This window comes from Pempheris klunzingeri, chromosome 2 (genome assembly GCF_042242105.1).
Source record: "Pempheris klunzingeri isolate RE-2024b chromosome 2, fPemKlu1.hap1, whole genome shotgun sequence".
NCBI lineage: Eukaryota > Metazoa > Chordata > Actinopteri > Acropomatiformes > Pempheridae > Pempheris > Pempheris klunzingeri.
In genome coordinates this window covers 1,937,497-1,959,085 of record NC_092013.1, presented here as the reverse complement: position 1 = coordinate 1,959,085, position 21,589 = coordinate 1,937,497, and the positions used below count along the sequence as shown (strand labels likewise).

Genomic DNA, 21,589 nt, shown 5'->3' with positions numbered 1-21,589 from the left:
CTTTTTCCAAGCAGGCGGAGTCACAGCTGAGTGGAAACTTTATTGTTTTATGTTTGTCTTTAATCATGAATCCAGCATCTTTCTTCCAAGGACACATGACCTCACTTTTACCTTTCATGTGTACTTTCAGCTTCAGCCATCCACAACTGTATTACTGAACTCCTACAAGGAAAAACTTCCAGTTCAGATCTCTACAAAGATGAAAAACCTTCCCAGGGAGGTGTTTCTGACATTCTGTATCTGAAGCAATAAATGTAAGTGATAGTTAAAACTCATCCGTGGTTTAATAACTGCTGCAGCTGATATTTCTCATCATAGTTTCACTGCTGAATTCACGAGTCATCGTCAACGCATGAGGAGACGCTTTTATTGTGAAGGCGGTGAGCCGGAAGTGGTGCCGCCCGCTGAAGCTGACAAACCCAAAGTGCTGCTGGACCAATGAGTGGTGAGGAGCGGCTGCAGCCTCGTTCAGAAGACACTGTGAAGTGTTGACATGTTGGATCCTCTCAGCAGAATCATGCAGCTTCTTCCTGTCGCGTGTCTCTGTCTCCTGAGCTGCTCTGCAGTCGCGGATGGAAACGGTAAGAAAAGTAAAGAGTGACTCAGTGAAGCGGCTTCTGCCTTTATTCTGCATTTAGAGCAACCAGAGAGCGGGAACACTGGTGAGGCTGCTGTGTAGTTTAGTGGGCAGGAAACACTGAGACACTGTGAGGAAATATAAAGACCATCAGCGCAGTATGACGTCATCTGTATCCAATCATTAGGATCGATACTAAAACTCATTGACATGTGATCACAGCATCCCTGTGATTGACTACAGCCGAAAACCAGACCTGCTCAGTATCATCAGCAGCTGTCGTAGAGGTGGTTTATAACTTTAAATGTGGCGTCAGTGCTGCTGCAGTGTGTGTGTGTGTGTGTGTGTGTGTGTGTGTGTGGGCGGGCGTCGTCTCCATCCTGTCTGAAGCTGCACTGATGTGCAGAAGCACCACTCTTCCTCAGAAGCTCTTCCTCTGAGAGCTGAAGTGAAAGCTGCACCGACTGTGTGCCTCTGGACTCTTTTCTTGTTTCTGCTGAGGTGTAACATCCGTGTGGCTGCTACCTGAAGCTGGCTGTGAACAAACCCAAGCAGGAAGCACAGTGACGCAGAAAGGTTTTCATGTTTCAGACGCAGCCGGTCAGACTCTGCAGGAACACTGACACAAACTAACAGCTCGCTCACATCAAGCTCTCTTTCTTTCTGCCTGCAGACACAACACAACTGGACAAAATCAGCTTCAGACTCATTTAGATTCATATTTTCCTCTTTATTTTCCTCATTAACACAAATATGAGCTTCTTCCCCTGCAGCAGTGATTCCTGGGTAATTACTGGTTAACAGGTTTATTGTAGTTCATCTATTGGGCCTCACTGACATAGAAAACAGTGAATCTTTCACCTGTGTGTGTCTCGTCCTTCTCCTCTCTCTCCCACACACATTTTATCAACCAGTGATGTTTGTGGTGTCGTGTTTGAATGTGGGTGATAAATGATAAGAGCTGTCGCGCCAACAGGGGCTGAAACAGTTTACATTCAGTCTCATTTCTACTGGAGAGCAGCAGCGTTAACCTACATTTACTAATTAACCGAGTCTGAAACACAACCAGAAATGAGACGGCAGAGGAGAAATCCAACTGCTCACTGAACTGCTCATGAACTGGTGTCTCTGAGTGATTGTTGGTGGCTCGTAGATGTTCTCTGACTTTCTTTCTACTCTGATTCATACGTGTGTTTGTCCTCCAGGGTCAGAGGTCACCAGAGTGGTGAAAGAGGACGGCGATGCTTTGTTACCCTGCTCCCTCAGCACCGAGCAGAACATCCAGTCAGAGCTGTTTGACTGGAAGAAAGATGGCCGCAACGTGTTCCTGTACGATGCAGCCGACGAGTACAACAGCGGCCGCTCGGGTCAAGATGTGCAGTTCAAAGGTCGGGTCTTTCATTTTCAGGACCAGCTGAAACACGGCAACGCGTCCATAATCATCAGGAACACAAGGGTGGAGGACAGCGGAGACTACACCTGTGCTTTTCCACGTCTTCAAGGCCACGTGTTCCACATTAAGCTTGTTGTCGGTGAGTTGAGGAAACGGCTAAAGACGTCGGCTCATTTCTTCAGTTCCAGCAGTCTGTCGCAGACAAACTTCCTGTCTGAGCAGCTGGTGTTTCACAAGCAGTCTAACACGTGTTCTGTTTTGTCTTTTAGCTCCCATCTTAACCTCTTGGAGCTCGTTTTGATTCTGTGCATGTCCGTCTCTTAAGATCGTCCCATTTCAAACTGTATGATAGCGAGACCACGAGGAGCTGATGCTCGTCCACTGCATCGCTGTAAAGCAAACACTCGGAGGTTTCACTGGCTGCGTCGATGTCACTGCGGCCGCTGACAGAGCTGAACTGGTGAAAGGTTAAACAGGAAAAAATAGAAGTTTTCTTGACTTTTTTGTCATTTTGCTTCACATTTCAGATTCAGTAAAGCAGCCAAACACAGGCTATCAGGCTGAAATTCACAGGATCTCTGCCTCAGCTTGTCTGTCATGTCTGCAGCAGATTTCAGGCTGACAGACAGAAGTGGCTCTCAGATATTTTAGAAAGTGCAGTGCAGAGCATCTCCAGCAGGGGTCTGCAGAGCTCTGCACAACTTCTCCAAAGTTACCAGATGAGGATCATAAATCACTTCATGCTGCTGGAAAATGTCCCCAGGTGTTAAATGAGACTGTTGAACCTGAAGGAATCAACATTTAAATAAAGATTTACATATTTATCACCAGTGAAAGTCGCCTCCCTGAACAGATGGACAGTTTCTCTGTGGTGTGGGTGTCCCACTGCCGCTCAGAGGCCAAACTACGGTCACTTCATATTTGGTCAGACAGGTAACTTTACTGGCTGCTGACTCGGCGTGCTTTCACGGTGCTGACTTACCATTGGATGAGAGGAGCTGTCAATAACACGCAGGTGGAGCTCACCTGGCGATGCTCTCCTGTGATTGGCTGGCGGAGTTAAAAGCGAGACAGTTGCGTCACATTGTGTCGTAGAAAGATGCGGATTGGTCAGTTTAGTTCCGGGGCGTTTACTGATTTCAGAGATACTGAACATCATTGGTCAAATCTTCTGTCAATACTTTAAATTCACCGAAATCACGAAGTTTGGGAAGTTTGACGAGCGACGCTGAAAATAAACGAGAGACACAACCGACTTTAATTTTGGTGATTTGTTCTTCGTCCTGAACTGAAATGAGCTGAATTTACTCGGCGGGTTCTTGTTCTTTAAAACGAGCCCTTGTTCATCCATGAGTGTTTGTTTTTCGACCCATAAAAACATTTTAACTACGGTGACACAGGCTAGCTAGGAGCATGCTAACTTCTTACTGCCGTAAAGTGAGACGCTGCCGCTTTAATGTCGTAAATCCTTAATTTAGACTCTGAAAAGTGCTGAAAAAACGAACTCGTGACCTTTGAAACGAGCTACAACATGTGTGTGCTGCCGCCTGCAGTCACCATGAAAACATGGAGTCTGATTATTTATGGATGTTTACATGTAAATCTCGGGTCGTCTGCAACCTCCGCGCCTCAAAAGATTAAAGAACAGACCAGAGGTCCCAGGTGAGTCCTCGCTGCTGACGTCACTCTCCTCCTTCACCTGTGTGTTACTGATCACTGATTCATCCATCAACACATTCCTGGTTCTTTACAAATGGTTATGATGAGAAAGTTTAGTCGTTTAAATGATTATAAGACTTAAAAGTTTAAATGTATTCTTATTAATACGAATTTATTGTTATAAATAAAAATGACTTTGACTGTTGAATTTTCATAACGACCACAAATTGCATTTAAGGGTAATTTCAGGGCAACATCCAGCACTTTGTTAAGTTACCTGTGCTAAAACCAATCCAGTGGATCTTTATTGATACCCTGACATTGATAAAGTCATATTGTCCTAACAATTCCATCCAGCCCACTGGAAAACAAGCCAAATACACTCAGTTGAGTTTGAGTTTATTTGGTACTTATATCTAAAAACTAATGCTGTTCAGATAACAGTCACAAAGTAACGGTGGGTTTTAGTTCAGCTTGTAAAAACAGTTCTGCAATAAATCCTCTTTTAAATCCTTTTAATGATCATTTCAGAGGCTGTAATTTGAGGCGTTGTTGGACTGTACTGTGTTAGACAGTGAGATTTTCAGTTCTTTGGCTTTTTTCTTTGTTGATATAAATAGAGTGGACAAAATAATAGAAACACCTGTTGGTATAAATGCGGCCTCCAAAATGACCATGAAGTCAAATAAACACCTGTAGAAAACAGTTTCAACATGAAGTGAACATTAGAACCTTGAAGGAAGAGTTACTGCAGGGCTGTTGTATTAGACTGCGTTAGTTTAGTGAGGTGTACCTGATAAACTGGCAACTGAGTGTACATGCTTATGTCATGATGTGAGTAACCAAACTTTAGGTGGAAGTTAAGAGTCTGAAATATGATAAGCTGTCAGATTATGATGGGATGTGCATCTACATTTTATGTTGTGCTTCTTTTTTTAATCTTTCACTAGTTAAACAGTTATTTTCATTTCAGGGATCACTGAAAAATATTATATGTTAATCCTGCGGTGCTGTTGTTTCTATCTGTTGTTTCTATGATGTTCACAGGTGCAGCTCCAGAGCCGTCTGTCACGATACTTGATGAAACAAAGGACTGGGCACTGCTGTATTGTAAGGTTCAAGGTGCTTTTCCCAAACCTACAGTAGAGTGGAAGGACAGTGCTGGAAACATCCTTCCTGCTGAGGATACACAGGTCTCTGAAAGAGGAGGCCGGTTTTACATCACCGTCAACACGACCGTGACCAAGACCGGTCACTATCATTGTGTAGCCACACAGGAGACAATCCACCATCAGACCGACGCTAAGATCTATGTCCACTTCAGCGGTGAGATTCTTTACTAGTCGTGTGTCGTGTGTTATGTTTTCAATCACTGTGAGTTCAAACTGAAATTGGATGCAGAAATCTGCACAAGTTGAAAACTGAGTGAAACTTCACACTGATACTGAGACTCTGATTCTACAGAGATCAGAGGGAGAATGAGTTGATCTGAAGGGAAATAAGAGAAAGAGATCAGTGTGAACTGTAACACAAACACATTCCTGAGCAGCTGTAGCAGGCGTCTGTATCATCAGAGCTTCAGGTGTTTGTGTGAATAAAAACAGTGGATCAGTCCAACAGTCAAACTCTCAGGATGAAATAGAGATAAAACTGGACTTTGTTCAGTCTGGATTCACCTTTTAGGAGCTCGTAGATCGTGAATCATTCTCTTTGTGACGGCTTACAGCTGAGATTATACACTAAAACTACATGTGCTGAACATGTTTCAGAGGAAACGTTTGAGGACAGAAACGATGAACATTTCAAAGTGTTGTGCATCACGACCCTCTTATTACACCATACAAACTAGTTTAGTGACACAGACCTGGTCCCCAGCACTTCTTCACTGCTGAGCATCGACTGAAGGTCAGATTCTCTTTATATATTAAGGAGATTAATAGGTGAAGATTCCTGCATCAGCACATTGAAATGGGTCACAGCACACACACACTAGTTCTTACACCAGTTGAGCTTGTTGTTAGAAATGTTACCACATACTAACTGTGAGGTGCTTCTGTGGAGGAGCTGATAGTTCGCTGCAGAAAACACGATGTCTGACCTGCAGAGAGTGAGTAGAGGAGCAGCTAGAGAAGGACCTGACATGACTCTGGTGTCAAATGATCCTGATGTTTGAGCTCCACCTGCCAAACTATGATGAGTGATGATGATCTGAGTTCGCTCTGACTGAACAAGCAGGATGTGTTAAAGGAACTGATGTGACTTATTTTAAGTGTGTTAGATTAGATTTAACAGGAGAATATAATGATGTAAAATGATGAGTTATGGCAGTAATGTTAAACTTAATGTCTCAGCTGTGTGTGTGTGAGGCAGCATATTTCCCTCTGACTCTGACCAGCATCAATACATATTATTATTATTATTATTATTATTATTATTATTATTATTCTGAAACTAGGAGGGCAGGACCAAAGCAAACCTGCTGAGCCTTAACAAAGTACTAGCAGCTCTCTGTGATGTGTCGCTGTGTCCATGTTTGTTTTGTTGCTCCAGATGTTGCCTGGCAACCATTTATCACAGGACTACAGGCTCCACTGAGACACGAGTGACGACTGAATGGTCCGACCTGGTTTAGTAAATCACTGGTGTGAAACCAGAGCTGCAACGATGAATCGATTAGTTATCAGCTAGTAAATTAATCCCCAATTATTCTGATAATCGATCAGTTGGTTTGAGTCATTTCTAATTCCAGCTTCTTAAATACATTCTACATTTTCTGGTTTCTTTCCTCTGTGACAGTAAACTGAATATCTTTGGGTTGTGGACTAAACAAGACATTTTCAGACGTTTTGTGGAGCAAACAACTCCTTGAATAACTGAGAGAATAATCAACAGATCAATCCACAGTGAAAATAGTTGTTATTTGTCTAAAACTAATTGAAAGTTTCTAATAAATTAATAAAACCTTCACACACAGATTTAGAAACATCCTGATCCTGAAGGTTTTCACTGAGGGCTTTGTTCATATATGATCCACAGCCTGATTCACACAGTTTATTCCTAAAAACATGGTGAACGTTGTTTTTTATGGCTGTTGGCAGTTTTGTCTGATTTATGGAGCGATTAAAAAAAAAAACAGAGATCCAAAGTTTCCTCAGTAAAAACCTTTTGGCTCTAATGTGTCGACAACATGAAATAAGAGTTTTAAACCTGCTTCATTCAATGTTCAGATTTGTGTTCTGGAACTGTGTGAAAATTAAAGTATATTTAATTAGATTCTGCCTCATTCTCATATCTAAACACAGAGTTTCATAGAAGCTGTAGTCCAGAAACTAATTGTGTTAATATCAGTGCTGAAGTGGGGAAGGTTCATGGTGATGTGTGGTAGTTAAAATGTTGACCCTGTTCACCTGCAGTCCTTAAAAGCACCACGTCTGCACTGATTCTTTTCAAGTCTTCACTGTTCAGACTGTTCAGTCTGATCACTCTTCTCTGTTGGACTAACTCAGACTGCTGAAGCTCCATATGAGCTGAAGCTGAACTTCACTCTGATGTTTGGACCAAACGAGGGCTGTGGGTTTTACCGTCTCTGTCGGTGTAGTCGCCCTGTGAAGGCTCTGTCTCCTGAGTGTGGACAGGAAGGACTTTTACAGCCACCAAGAAGTCTGATTAACGTTTATATGATGTGTGATAGACTGCAAAAAATCCAAATCTCTCAAGAGTAAACCAATATGATGTGAACATTTATTGGAAACATAAACAGCATTCACATACAAACAGAGTTAATTATGCAGGAAGATGTATCAGTAATTCATTTGAAGATTTTTAACAAACGCTAACTTTCTAACAATAAGATGTGTCAACTCTGGAGAGCAGTCACAAGGTTCAGGTATGTCAACTCTACAGTCACAGCATCCTGTGTGTGTGATGGTTTATAATCAAACTGTGGTGGCTCCAGTTTAGTGGCACAAGAGGCAGGAAATGAGGTGACTAAGCAAGACTTCCTCCTCCAGACAGAAGAACTGTCTGCCTTAAACCAAACCAACACAAGCTCCTGCTGGCTTTTCACGTAATGTCTCTCTTTAATGTCTCTCTTACGGCAGCAGGTACAAACTGCAGCCTTTCACCAACTATTATGCTGCAGCCTGAGCTTCTCCAGATACTTGATGGCTGAAAAAACAACTTAAATACCAATAATCATCTAAAAGCAGGAGCGTTTCTCGGCTGAGACTCACTCCAAATAGCAAGACATGACATCACAATGACCCAGAAGTTGGCAAGGCTTGTCCTGTCCAATAACAGAAGTTGGAACCGTGAATTTCATGTGAAAAGTGGCTTCAATGATTATTGATTGATTTCAGCTGTACTAGAATAAACTGTTGGGTAGTTTAGTTAATGATTGAATATGTTTTGCTGTTCCTGCTGAGATTCATCCCACTGCTGTTTTAATCTGCTGATAGTTTTACATGTTAGACTCAGAGCAGGAACACCTTCAGTTGTTCTCTGTGTCGGCTGTGATGTTCAGTCTGCTGTAGATGATATGCAGTTACACTCAGAGTCTCACACTGACTTCCTGTTTTCTGTTTCAGATTCCACTGGGTGGATTGTTGCTGCAGTTGTCGGCCCTTTTTTGAGTCTTGGTCTTGGTGTTGGTGTTCTTCTGGCTGTGCTTTACACCAAAGGCTGCATCACAGTGAATCCTAACAAAGGTGAGTTTAGATAATTAGTTATATCAACATATAAAAGATGAGCAGACAACACAACAGATTCTTAACGTGTGTCTCATGTTTAGAGTCTTGACAGTTGTTTCATCTTCTCAGACATGAAACATGTTGTTGGTGTTTACACCCACAGGAGGATCAAGTCAGTCTGGATTTTCTCGAATGTAACTTTGTTTTCCTCCTGCAGGTTCACAGGCAGAGAGAGACCCCCTCTAAAAGCCCCCAGTCATTCAGGGCAGATACCTGATCCAGAGACTTCACTGTCTTTACATGTGCTGTGAAGTGTGTGTTTCTCTACTTTTATTTCTCTGTCTGAAAGTGAGGACATTTTGTCTGCTCCTCACTTTGACAGTTAAGACTTTTGGTTTTAAGGCTAAAGTTGGGATCGGGGTTGTGGTTGTCATGGTAACAAGGTGAAAGTGAGGTCGTCGGGGTGGCGGATGTGCATGTAGCTCCTTGTGCTTCATATGGAAACATTAGGATGTCCCATCAGCACAGTGTGTCCCTGACCTTCACCAGGTGTTTCCTCCTGTCAGGAGTCCTCCCTGTCCAGGTCATCTGGGATCTCAAACCTCTCACAAGACAAAGTGGTCTTCCTCTCCTTTCTCCTTCTTTGTTTTCAAACTGGTGCATTTGTGCCACCAAATTCAAGCTGCCAATTTAACATAAAACTGCAAAAAGCCCTGTTTGTATGTTCAGGGCTGCTGTAACAACATGGCTGACTCCATAGAATCTCTCTGGAGATAAAGGCAAGCTAAAGAAAACACAATTCTACTACTGGAAACACAGTTCTGAATGTTGTGTTCCATGTCTGCCAAGAGGTCCCTCTAAAGTCTACAGACTTTACCTTTAAATATTTAGAAATACATTACTGTTATCAAATGGAACAGGTTTATTTAGTGATTAATGTGAAATCTTTAACATGGTTAATGCTGCTGCATTCTGTCGCCCTCCTCTGCATCTTGAGATGGTCTCAGACTCGTCCAGTGTCCGTGGAAATGTTCAGTCTGATGAGGTCAGTTTATGTCTCAGCAGTTGTTCAGCTGCTTTCACTTACTGCTTTATTTAACACGGACCGAGCACCTTAATGTAGACCACTATCAGCCCTTCACAATAAAAGCTGGACAACATGCCAGGACAGTAACAGGAAAGAGACGGCGGTCAGTAACACAGACTGGAGTCACCATGGTGACAACAGGAGAGAGCTGGTTATTAATTAATCATCATTAATTAATTATGGAGGGATCGAGTTCCACTCTTGAGCAGCTTTAAGAGCACTTGTTTTATTTTTATACTCTGATAGCTCGCTGCCGTCGGTGTGTGAATGAGTGAGTGAGTGTGAACGGATGAATGAGGGATAAAAGCTCTTTATAAATGCAGCCAATGAACCAAATATTATCCTGCTGCTTGAAGTTCTTGAAGGTCTTAACTGAGCTCAACACGGACATGAAAGAGACATCAAACTGCTGTTGTTCTGCAAATGAATGTGAATATACTGAAGCTAAAGTGAAATATAAAGTGACTTCATGTTATATTTTGATATTTGTGTTATTGACATCATTTGGGACGAGCCTGTGCTGCTTCTTTTTATGAGTTAAGGTGCTGAGCCAGTCTGTCAGGTACAGTCACACACTGAACTATACACTCAGTGTCCAGTTTATTAGGTCGACCGAGCTGAAACTACTGCAGCTCAGACCTGAACATCATGACCTTCATGAAGGAGGATTTACTGCAGGACTGTTGTATTAGACTGCATTAGTTTGAGCTCAGTGTTCCTAATAAACTGAACACTTGGCTGTGACATTTGAGTGGTGGCGCTCTGAAGCTTCATGTGTGTTGATGTTATTAGCTCCTGTGGGCTATCAGGTCATTTCTATACAAACGTCTGAATAAACCATGAAAAATGTCAAAATGTGTGTTGTGATTGTCTTCATGTTTCTGTGTTTACCAGTTTAGTAGGATGAGGTGTTCCCTCGTGGGCTGAGAAAACTGTCCACTTCAGGATAAATTAACTGTCAAACCCTTTTGGATTAGCTGGAAAATGCATCGTAGATTGTGAAAAGTTTGTGGTACATTAATCCTCCTTGAGATTTGAAGACTTTGAAGACATCCAGTCAGAGTTTTAGAGTCACAAGGAGTCAACACGCACCACAAACCATTCAACACCTAAGATCTCTGCTGCTCCACCCTAAAGACTGGACGCCCCTGAGGTGGTGTATGGCATCACATGTGACAGCGAGGGAAGTGTCTGCCGGTGAACACCAGGCCTGAACCTCTCACAGCATCCACTGGGAGGAGGTCAAAGGTCATCGCCCAGGAGTCACTGGACGGCCGGAGAAAGATGAGGGAGGACAATCACATCTGACAGCAGAGACCAACTTTGAACAGAGACAGAGGTTACCGTGTCCACCTGTACACAACCACCTGTTAGCATGTGATGACAACTAAACTTGATCTGTTGGCTGAAGAAGGCTGCTGGGATACAGATGAAAGCAGAGCTGAAACAATTAATCAGTTAGTAACTTGATGCAAAAGAGTCAACAATGACTTTATTTACGCATAAATTGTTCCAGGTCATTTTTAAAGTAAAAACAGCAACCATGCTGAGTTCCAGTCCTCAGTTATTAAGATCTGACTCTTTATTGTCTCATGTGATGAACTAAAGAAACAAACAACTAAACAAGCAATTCATTAACATCACCCTGGACTTTTTTCAGCAGTGATGGACATGTTTTCAGGATGTAGTCATAGCCACAATAACACACATGCTGTTAAGAAAATGAGGATGCTGTCTTGGGCCATCCCTCTGTTTGTAGAGAAGCTCAGAATATAACAACACAGCAATCAGGGCATGTGGAGGGGGCAAGAGGAAACAGCTGGCTATTCTCTGGAAAATGTTCAAAACAATGAAGTGTGAGTGTTTTGGTGGGATCTAAGGCCACTCTGCGAAGCAAAAGTTTTCCCACATTGTTCACACCAGAACGGTTTCTCTCCAGTGTGAATGCGTTGATGGCTCCTTAAGCTATTTGATTGAGTGAAAGCTTTCCCACACTGGTCACAGCTATACGGTTTCTCTCCAGTGTGAATGCGCTGATGGCTCCTTAAGCTAGCTGGTGCAGTGAAAGCTTTCCCACATTGGTCACAGCCATACGGTTTCTCTCCAGTGTGAATGCGTTGATGGCTCCTTAAATTGGTTGATTGACTGAAAGTTTTCCCACAGTGGTCACAGCTATACGGTTTCTCTCCAGTGTGAATGCGCTGATGGATCCTTAAATTGGTTGATCGACTGAAAGTTTTCCCACATTGGTCACAGCTATACGGTTTCTCTCCAGTGTGAATGCGCTGATGGATCCTTAAGGTAACAGATTGACTGAAAGTTTTTCCACATTGGTCACACCAGAACGGTTTCTCTCCAGTGTGAATGCGTTGATGTCTCCTTAAGTCAGCTGATTCAGTGAAAGTTTTCCCACACTGGTCACAGCTATAAGGTTTCTCTCCAGTGTGAATGCGTTGATGGCTCCTTAAATTGGTTGATCGACTGAAAGTTTTCCCACATTGGTCACAGCTATACGGTTTCTCTCCAGTGTGAATGCGCTGATGGATCCTTAAATTAGTTGACTGAGCGAAAGTTTTCCCACACTGGTCACAGCTGTGTAGTTTCTCTCCCAAATGAAATCTTTGATGAACCTTTAAATCATTTTGTGTTGTGAAGGATTTGTCACAGTGCTGACAGCGGTGACAAGTGGGTCCATCTCTTCCTCTGCGTTTCTATAGCAACAGACACACAACAAAGAGAGAGTAAATGAGACGTCATGGTGGAACGAGCTATCTAGAACCATGAATCACATTTGGTGCATGTCTATGCAACATAACCCAGAGTCCAGGCTGACTAATGCAGTACCAGCTGTGACAACCAACTGCAGGAGCCTGGGGAGGCACAGACCTCTACAGAAAGGATGATCTGATCAATTGGTCCTCAATCATTATGGACCAGTTTTAGTTCCTAACAGTCGGATCAATGGTCTCTATGAAGGCCAATCAGAATAGATGATCACATGACGCACAATAGATCCGCTTTGATTGACGGCTCACTGACAGTTTAGTGTCCATGTCGGCGACAAAGAGACAGTGAGCTTAAGCTAGTTGATCTCTCTGTTGGTGACCATCTTGAGTCTAACCTCGTCTCCATCACTTCATACTGGTGCTACCGAAGAAGAAAAATATAAATGTTACTCAGATGTAAAACACATAGGATTGAGGTCTGCTGCTCACAACTCAACCAAAACACAGAGATGTCAATCACTCAAAGTATTTCATTCAGGATGGGCCGAAATCAGATTAGTGTCAAACATCCTCTTCTCGTGGAACATGAGGGTTGCAGCTGATCACCTTCTCAGTGCAGAGATGTGCTGTAATCAGCTCTTGTCCCAGTCGGTAGCACCAGTATGAAGTGATGGAGACGAGGTTAGACTCAAGATGGTCTCCAACAGGCAGGACACAAAATCATCAACATTGGGCCTTGCGACGCGTTCCCAATGGAACCAATATGTGCATGATGTGCATCAATCTGATAAATTTTTTTTCTCTCTCCAAAGACTAATTTATTTATCTTTCAGATTGATGCACATCATGCACATATTGGTTCCATTGGGAACGCGTTGCAAGGCCCAATGTTGATGATGATTTTGTGTCCTGCCTGTTGGAGACCATCTTGAGTCCAGACCTCAATCCTATGTGTTTTACATCTGAGTAACATTTATATTTTTCTTGTGCAGCTGATGACATTTGCGTCGCTGATTTGTAGCAGAACTGCAGGTTGACAGAACTGGTGTAACGGGCTGTTTTATTGTGCCGCAGACTAACGAAATAGTGAGACGGTGTCACTCAGCACTGGGCGGTGTGGTCACAAGTTGGTCTGGCTTCCTCCTGTCTTCCAGAGACCGCTGCCTGTGTCCTATATGTCTTGTTATATGACAGGTCAGTGATGCGGCCCTGTAATGATAGTGGCGCACACAGAATGTCCCTGCCGTTTGTTTATTTTCCCAAAATGGCGCGAGTTCGAATCTCGGAAAATAAAACAACAAATTTTTCACATTTAAAAAGGTGTGTGTGTGTGTGTGTGTGTGTGTGTGTGTGTGTGTGTGTGTGTGTGTGTGTGTGGAGGGTGGGGCGTCTACATTACAAATACTCAAACAAGACTGAAAACGACGGGTATTTAGGATATTTATCCATTTATTAAAACAGACATTCACAGGAAGGTTCGGCTTGTCGACTTCCTGTTTTCAACATTTTCCGTTACAGCAAGCAGCGTTCAAAACGTGACCCCACACCACTATGAGACACGTTTCCACAGGTACGACTCTAAAGTGGACTCAGATCGGTATGTTTAGACATTGTGATGAAAACTAAACAAAGAGACATTCACACGGCCAGCTACGGACCCGATGTCCTGATTTCAACAGCTGCCGTAACCATGACAACAACAGACGCATTCGGCTGACGGTCGCCAGTTAACGTGGTCACTCGTTGAACTGAAACACCCCTGAGCCTGTTCCTCGTGTCTTGGTCTCGTGCTGAAGTCATGAACACTGACCTGAACATCGGTGCTATCAGAGGACGAGCCTGTTTGTCTTCTGAGCTCCGGCTTCTGCTTCTCCATCGTCCCGCAGGTCTCCGTGGTTCCTGCTGGACCGTGTAGTCCTGCTTCGCTTGTTCTCGCGATGTCACGTCGTCTCGCGGGCTCTTATTGGCTCGTTTGGAGTGAGCTGCCCTTTCTCTAAGTCCCGCCCCTTAGTTACTGTTGCTAAGGCCGCTTTGAATCAGTGGCTCCTTGATTTCAGGCAGCAGATGAAGTTTAGTTTGGTGGTTTCCCTCCATCAAGTTTCTCCAAACTCAACAACTCCTGAATGTGTCAGATTGTTAAAGACAGTCTGGGACTTTCAATCAATCAATGACTTTATTTGTCCCCAATGGGGCAATTGGTTGTGCAGCAGTGGAAGCAAAACATAACATAAAATACATGCACACTTGAAACAATAGAATAAATTGGATGAATCAACCTGGAATTTTGAGAGTTTTCTTAGACAAAATAGGCGCTGCTGACTTTTCTTGTAAATTGTGTTAATGTCAGTTTATTGTCTATTATAGTTCCTAAATACTTAAAGGACTCTACAATTTCTACATCCTGCCCATCAGTCACTGTGCTGTCAGGAGAGGGCTGCGAGCGTCTAAAATCAATACACATGTCCTTTGTTTTTGATACATTCAGAGATAAAAACTGTTAACTATTAACTCCAATGTTGCAACAAAATGTCTTCAATGTAAATTAGAGCTTTAAATCATAAAGTGTTTCATATGTTTCTCAAACGTTGTACAGGTCAGTGTGACCTGACAGACTGGTGTCTCCTCTAGTGTTTTAAGAAGCAGATGTAATATCTTGATTGTAAGAAACAGAGAGTTCTTGTTCTGTAAACATATTCCTGATAGATACATGCCTACGCAGACAACGCTGACGGCTGGTGGAGACTGACGTACGGACCTTAGCGTCCAATCAAACAATGGTTATGTGTCATATTGTGATACTCTGCCCTTTAAAATCTGTTGGAAAACCCAGTTCTTAGCTCCTCTGACCAGAACCAGTCATGAGCCCGGCGCTGCCTGAACCCCAGAGTTGTATTGCATTGTATTTCACCTGTGAATCTGAATTAAAGGTGCTTCTGAGACCGACTGAACCCTCCGGCCGATGATGTGAATAATCTCGGGCTGTCCATTAAAGAATGCGGGTGTGTTTCTAACAAAACGAACCCTGGCACCACTTTAGAAAATAATCCACCACAGGACCATAAGAGGTTTCAGTACTGTTCAACAGACTCAGTATGACCGTGTCATCAGCAAATTTCAATATATGGTGGTTTTCAAATGTGCTACAGCAGCTGTTGGTGTACAGTATGTACAACAGAGGGGAGAGGACGCATCCTCGCAGGGAGCCAGTAGATGTTACAGATATCAGGGAGGAGGAGGAAACAGCTGGCTATTCCCTGGAAAATGTTCAAAACAATGAAGTGTGAGTGTTTTGGTGGGATCTAAGGCCACTCTGTGAAGCAAAAGTTTTCCCACACTGCTCACACCAGAATGGTTTCTCTCCAGTATGAGTGCGTTGATGGATTCTTAAGGTAGTTGATACAGTGAAAGCTTTCCCACACTGGTCACAGCTATACGGTTTCTCTCCAGTGTGAATGCGTTGATGGCTCCTTAATTGAGCTGATTGAGTGAAAGTTTTCCCACATTGGTCACAGCTATATGGTTTCTCTCCAGTGTGAATGCGTTGATGGCTCCTTAAGTGAGTTGATCGAGCGAAAACCTTTCCACATTGGTCACACCAGAACGGTTTCTCTCCAGTGTGAATGCGTTGATGTCTCCTTAAGTGAGCTGATCGAGCGAACGTTTTCCCACACTGGTCACAGCTACACGGTTTCTCTCCAGTGTGAATGCGTTGATGTCTCCTTAAGTTAGCTGATTGAGTGAAAGTTTTCCCACACTGGTCACAGCTATACGGTTTCTCTCCAGTGTGAATGCGTTGATGGCTCCTTAATTGGGCTGATTGAGCGAACGTTTTCCCACACTGGTCACAGCTACACGGTTTCTCTCCAGTGTGAATGCGTTGATGTCTCCTTAAGCTAGCTGATTGAGTGAAAGTTTTCCCACACTGGTCACAGCTGTGCAGTTTCTCTCCCAAATGAAATCTCTGATGAACCTTTAAATCATTTTGTGTTGTGAAGGATTTGTCACAGTGCTGACAGCGGTGACAAGTGGGTCCATCTCTTCCTCTGCGTTTCTATAGCAACAGACACACAACAAAGAAAAGAGAGTAAATGAGACGTCATGGTGGAACGAGCTATCTAGAACCATGAATCACATTTGGTGCATGTCTATGCAACATAACCCAGAGTCCAGGCTGACTAATGCAGTACCAGCTGTGACAACCAACTGCAGGAGCCTGGGGAGGCACAGACCTCTACAGAAAGGATGATCTGATCAATTGGTCCTCAATCATTAGCAGCTCACATTTAAGGCCCATTGAGTCATTCTTCACTTTCTGATTTATTTAACATAACAACAACTCTTTTGTGTCAAGAGTGAATTTAAAGGAAAATTTGCCTGTTTTCGATACAGACATGAGGTTTTATTCTCATCGCACGCAGTAAGAACCACAAGCTTTACAGTCAACATGGCGGTGAAGAAAACACAAACAGGGATGTATTGGATTTAGTTATTAACCTTAGTAGATCTTAACATCAGATCAATTCATCTGCAGAGGCTCCAGTTCAAAAAGAGACCAAACTTTTCCTGAGCCACGACAAAGGCCTGGAACAGCCGTTAGGTCGGGCCTGTCTTTAGACTGGCTGAGTGACGGAGATCCTTTTGCTCTGTGATGTCAAACTGAAGCAGATGTTGGTGACTCGTGGCCCTGACTGGCCAGTTAAGCGAAGTGAGGAGTTAACCTTCAATGACGGTATAAAACAGGACAGTCAGTAACAAAACCAAGCCGCTCTGCTGCGACAAACTGCATCTTCTTCATCTGAGCTGACTGAAACTCAAATCTCATGAGCCCATGACTGTGCCCCCCCCCCCCTCTGCTCCCTGCCTGTGCTTTCACTTCTGAAAGAAGACATTTGCTTCAGCATCTTTTCTTAATAACACAGCGCCTCCTGCTGTCCTAAAACTAACATTTCTCTTTAAAGCTGAAATACCACAAAGGCCCAGTGTACAGACACAGATCAGTTTTTCACAGCTGCTCAGTCACTCAGATCAGGATCTCATGTTTCACTTTATTAGGTACACCTGTACTATCAAATGTACTCATGAAAAGGAGTCCAGCTGTTCTAGGATCTATAATCCTTGTGTGGTGAGCGGAAACACTGTTGGTGGATTTGAAACCACTTTAGGTTAAATGAAATAAAAGTGCAGATTTAGTGAGTTTTATGGTCAAAAAGAACCTAAATACACAGAGTAAATGTGCAGGTTCCTACTGATGGATCAAAAAATCCAGTAACATGATATTAAATTCACTGTGAAATTTCTTTGAGGCTTCCTGCTCATCTGGGCATTGTGGGTAATAAGATAGACAGCAGAATGAAAAACTCAGAATCAGAGGGAGGATAGATTGAGATAATAGAGTAGTAGACAGTGCTGTGCTCTCCTCTCCATAGAGAAGCTGTACAGATCCTGCTGCCACAGAAAGCATCCTGAAAGACTCACCCCATCCAGCACATCACCTGTTCCAACTGTAACCTTCAGGGAGACGGTACAGGACAATAAAAGCCAAAACCAGACTGAAAAATCACAATAATACATGAACACTGAAGGGCATGCCTCTTCTTCTCACTAACCTGTGCAATATTCTACCTTGTGCCATCCATTTTAAATCTTTTAATCTTTGATTTATCTTTATCATCTTTATTTATTTCAAAGTTTGCTTTATTTGCACTGAATAGGATTGCATACAATTTGATTGTACTTTTGTATAATGATAACAAAGATTCCTGATTCCTGCTGGGATACAGATGAAAGCAGAGCTGAAACAACTAATTAATTAGTGACTTGATGTAAAAGAGTCAACAATGACTTTAATTACCCACAAATTGTTCCAGGTCATTTTGAAAGTACAAGTTCCAGTCCTCATTTATGAAGATCTGCCTCTTTATTTGTCTCATGTGATAAACTAAAAAAAATCAAACAATATAACAAAACAAAGCAATAAAACAAGCAATTCATTAACATCACCCTGGACTTTTTTCAGCAGTGATGGACATGTTTTCAGGATGTAGTCATAGCCACAACAACACACATGCTGTTAAGAAAATGAGGACGCTGTCTTGGGCCATCCCTCTGTTTGTAGAGAAGCTCAGAATATAACAACACAGCAATCAGGGCATGGGGAGGGGGCAAGAGGAAACAGCTGGCTATTCTCTGGAAAATGTTCAAAACAATGAAGTGTGAGTGTTTTGGTGGGATCTAAGGCCACTCTGCGAAGTAAAAGTTTTCCCACACTGGTCACACCAAAATGGTTTCTCTCCAGTGTGAATGCGTTGATGGATATTTAAGGTAGTTGACTGAGTGAAAGCTTTCCCACATTGTTCACAGCTATATGGTTTCTCTCCAGTGTGAATGCGTTGATGTCTCCTAAAGTGAGTTGAGTGAGTGAAAGTTTTCCCACACTGATCACAGCTATACGGTTTCTCTCCAGTGTGAATGCGTTGATGGCTCCTTAAGCTATCTGATGCAGTGAAAGCTTTCCCACATTGGTCACAGCTATACGGTTTCTCTCCAGTGTGAATGCGTTGATGGCTCCTTAAGCTAGCTGATGCAGTGAAAGCTTTCCCACATTGGTCACAGCTATACGGTTTCTCTCCAGTGTGAATGCGTTGATGGCTCCTTAAGCTAGCTGATGCAGTGAAAGCTTTCCCACATTGGTCACAGCTATACGGTTTCTCTCCAGTGTGAATGCATTGATGGCTCTTTAAGTGAGCTGATTCAGTGAAAGTTTTCCCACACTGGTCACAGCTATACGGTTTCTCTCCAGTGTGAATGCGTTGATGGTTCCTTAAGTGAGCTGATTGAGTGAAAGCTTTCCCACACTGGTCACAGCTATATGGTTTCTCTCCAGTGTGAATGCGTTGATGTCTCCTTAAGTGAGCTGATCGAGCGAACGTTTTCCCACACTGGTCACAGCTACACGGTTTCTCTCCAGTGTGAATGCGTTGATGTCTCCTTAAGCTAGCTGATTGAGTGAAAGTTTTCCCACACTGGTCACAGCTATACGGTTTCTCTCCAGTGTGAATGCGTTGATGGATCCTTAAGTTAGCTGATTCACTGAAAGTTTTCCCACATTGGTCACAGCTGTACGGTTTCTCTCCAGTGTGAATGCGTTGATGCTTCCTTAAGTGACCTGACTGACTGAAAGTTTTCCCACACTGGTCACAGCTGTGCAGTTTCTCTCCCATATGAAATCTCTGATGAACCTTTAAATCATTTCGTGTTGTGAAGGATTTGTCACAGTGCTGACAGCGGTGACAAGTGGGTCCATCTCTTCCTCTGCGTTTCTATAGCAACAGACACACAACAAAGAGAGAGTAAATGAGAAGTCATGGTGGAACAAGCTATCTAGAACCATGAATCACATTTGGTGCATGTCTATGCAACATAACCCAGAGTCCAGGCTGACTAATGCAGTACCAGCTGTGACAACCAACTGCAGGAGCCTGGGGAGGCACAGACCTCTAAAGACATTCACAGAGCAGAAGTCAGTTAACAACTGCTTAGAGGTGGTCAAAAACCACCAGGAGCACAAGTGCAGCGAGGTGTTTGATGCCGGCAGTAAAGAGAGAGACTTCTCACGTGTACATTACATACAACCAGAGAGCTCTGAGCTCCACTGGACAGTCTTCCTGCTTATATTCCCTGGAGGCCCTAATGCTCCATCTATCACCCCATCAACTAAGCCTTCTCATTGGTTGTCTATTTCTGCAACCATTAAACATTACACCATTATGTTTCAATGTTCCATGCAACAGATACTCTGTCCTCTGCAAACAAAGGCCCCCTTATCTCCAGGATAACAGAGTTATGTCCACACATGTCCTATTTTTTTTATGCTATGCTCCATTCATTTGTCACCATTAACTTCTAGCTTTGTTCTGTTCTCTATCCTATTCTTTATTTTTAATTAAGTTATCTTCGGTTCATTACAACCTCATTTCTCAATTTCCTCTGGTTGCCTTTTTTTAAAAGAAAAAATAACGAGGTTTACTGTGAAGGCATATATGATTACATAAGAGTTACACGTGATGCAGTGGAGGTTACATAAAGATGACAGATGGTGTAATGAGGATTACATGAAACACACTGTAAATGAGCTTCATCACATTTTTCCTACTCTGCTTTTATAACAACACACCACACATAACACAGTCAGCCTCAGCATAGTGCTTCTTAATCAATATCTAGCAGTTTTTGCAATCTTATTCCTTTAGCACAACACTTGTCTCATTGAAAATTATACCACAGTCACTGACAGTTTAGTGTCCATGTCGGCGACAAAGAGACAGTGAGCAGATGTTTGTTTGTAGCCTCTTGGGGGCAAAAGCATCAGGGCTGAATCCCTCTGACTTTCTGTGGTCTGAAAGTCACTTTGAGGATTTCTCAACATTCACTTTCAACTTGTATTTCACAAACATCACTTCCACTCTGCTGTGTCCAGTCTCTCCAGTCTGGAGCCGCTCTGGGACGCCTCCCCTTTGATTTGCGCACATTGGAATGAACTTTTGGAGTTCTTCTATCGGACAAACAGGCGGCAGCACATTTTCTTTGGCGCCAGCTTCACTTGTGATCTCAAAATGTTGGTCAGTACGTTTCATTTGTAAAAGGAAGTAAAAGAGCGCTAAAAGGAGTAAAAAGTGTTCTTTGACTGAGGACATTTGTTGTTCTATTGTTGCTGAGTTCACTCGCTCACAGAGAAAATGCAGAAATCCATCAAGACAAAGAAAAGAGACGAAAGCCACGCGGACCCCTGAGCCTGTTCCTCGTGTCTTGGTCTCGTGCTGAAGTCATGAACACTGACCTGAACATCGGTGCTATCAGAGGACGAGCCTGTTTGTCTTCTGAGCTCCGGCTTCTGCTTCTCCATCGTCCCGCAGGTCTCCGTGGTTCCTGCTGGACCGTGTAGTCCTGCTCTGACTCTGGACTCTGTCCTCGGAGACTCTCCGGGCTCAGACGAAGCAGCACCGCTGGATCTCGCGGAGTCTTTGTAGTCTCGCGATGTCACGTCGTCTCGCGGGCTCTTGGAGGCTCATTTGAATAAGATGCTGTCAGAAGTGCAGGTGGTTATTAAGAAGCACCTGAAGTGACTCTTCTCCAAATCAAACAGCAGGTTGCAACACAGCAGCCATTGTGTGGGACTGATACCTGTCAGGAAATATCAAAGGTGGGAGTGTCTGCCACTTCAGGGTGGGATTTTCATTTAATATCCTACAGTAGTTTGTCCCCACCACCTGAATTTAGCTCAAAGTTCAGCTGTAGTTTTCTTGCTCTGCACTAACAGCACCAGCTGCATCCACCCTCCTCTGCTGCTCTTTCTCAGGTTTCTCCTTTATTTTAAACTCAGGTGTGTTGGTGTGTGTGTAGCTTCTCTCTTTCTGAACACCTGTGTGCTTCCCAGTGTTTCTTGTCACGTTGTGGTCATGT

At 43.2% G+C, this 21,589-nt stretch overlaps 2 protein-coding genes across 2 annotated transcripts; one reads left to right on the top strand and one right to left on the bottom strand.

The window, feature by feature from the left end:
* The first annotated feature begins 433 nt into the window (after positions 1-433).
* Positions 434-10,259, top strand: LOC139208105 (butyrophilin-like protein 1). Its single transcript, XM_070837675.1, has 5 exons — positions 434-581; positions 1,783-2,109; positions 4,677-4,955; positions 8,216-8,335; positions 8,535-10,259. The coding sequence occupies exons 1-5, from the start codon at positions 494-496 to the stop codon at positions 8,561-8,563; spliced, it is 843 nt and encodes a 280-aa protein (XP_070693776.1). The 5' UTR covers positions 434-493; the 3' UTR covers positions 8,564-10,259.
* Positions 10,260-11,957: 1,698 nt separating this feature from the next.
* LOC139220146 (zinc finger protein 135-like) lies at positions 11,958-21,032 on the bottom strand. Its single transcript, XM_070852217.1, is given in 4 exon segments — positions 11,958-12,012; positions 15,577-15,810; positions 18,407-19,449; positions 20,967-21,032. Coding segments are annotated over 4 exon segments (1,398 nt in total).
* Positions 21,033-21,589: the final 557 nt, after the last annotated feature.

Coding starts and splice junctions, on each gene's coding strand:
- LOC139208105 (XM_070837675.1), top strand. CDS start 494: ATGTTGGATCCTCTCAGCAGAATCATGCAGCTTCTTCCTGTCGCGTGT. Junction 4,956..8,215: donor GATCTATGTCCACTTCAGCG/GTGAGATTCTTT, acceptor TTTCTGTTTCAG/ATTCCACTGGGTGGATTGTT. Junction 8,336..8,534: donor CACAGTGAATCCTAACAAAG/GTGAGTTTAGAT, acceptor TTCCTCCTGCAG/GTTCACAGGCAGAGAGAGAC.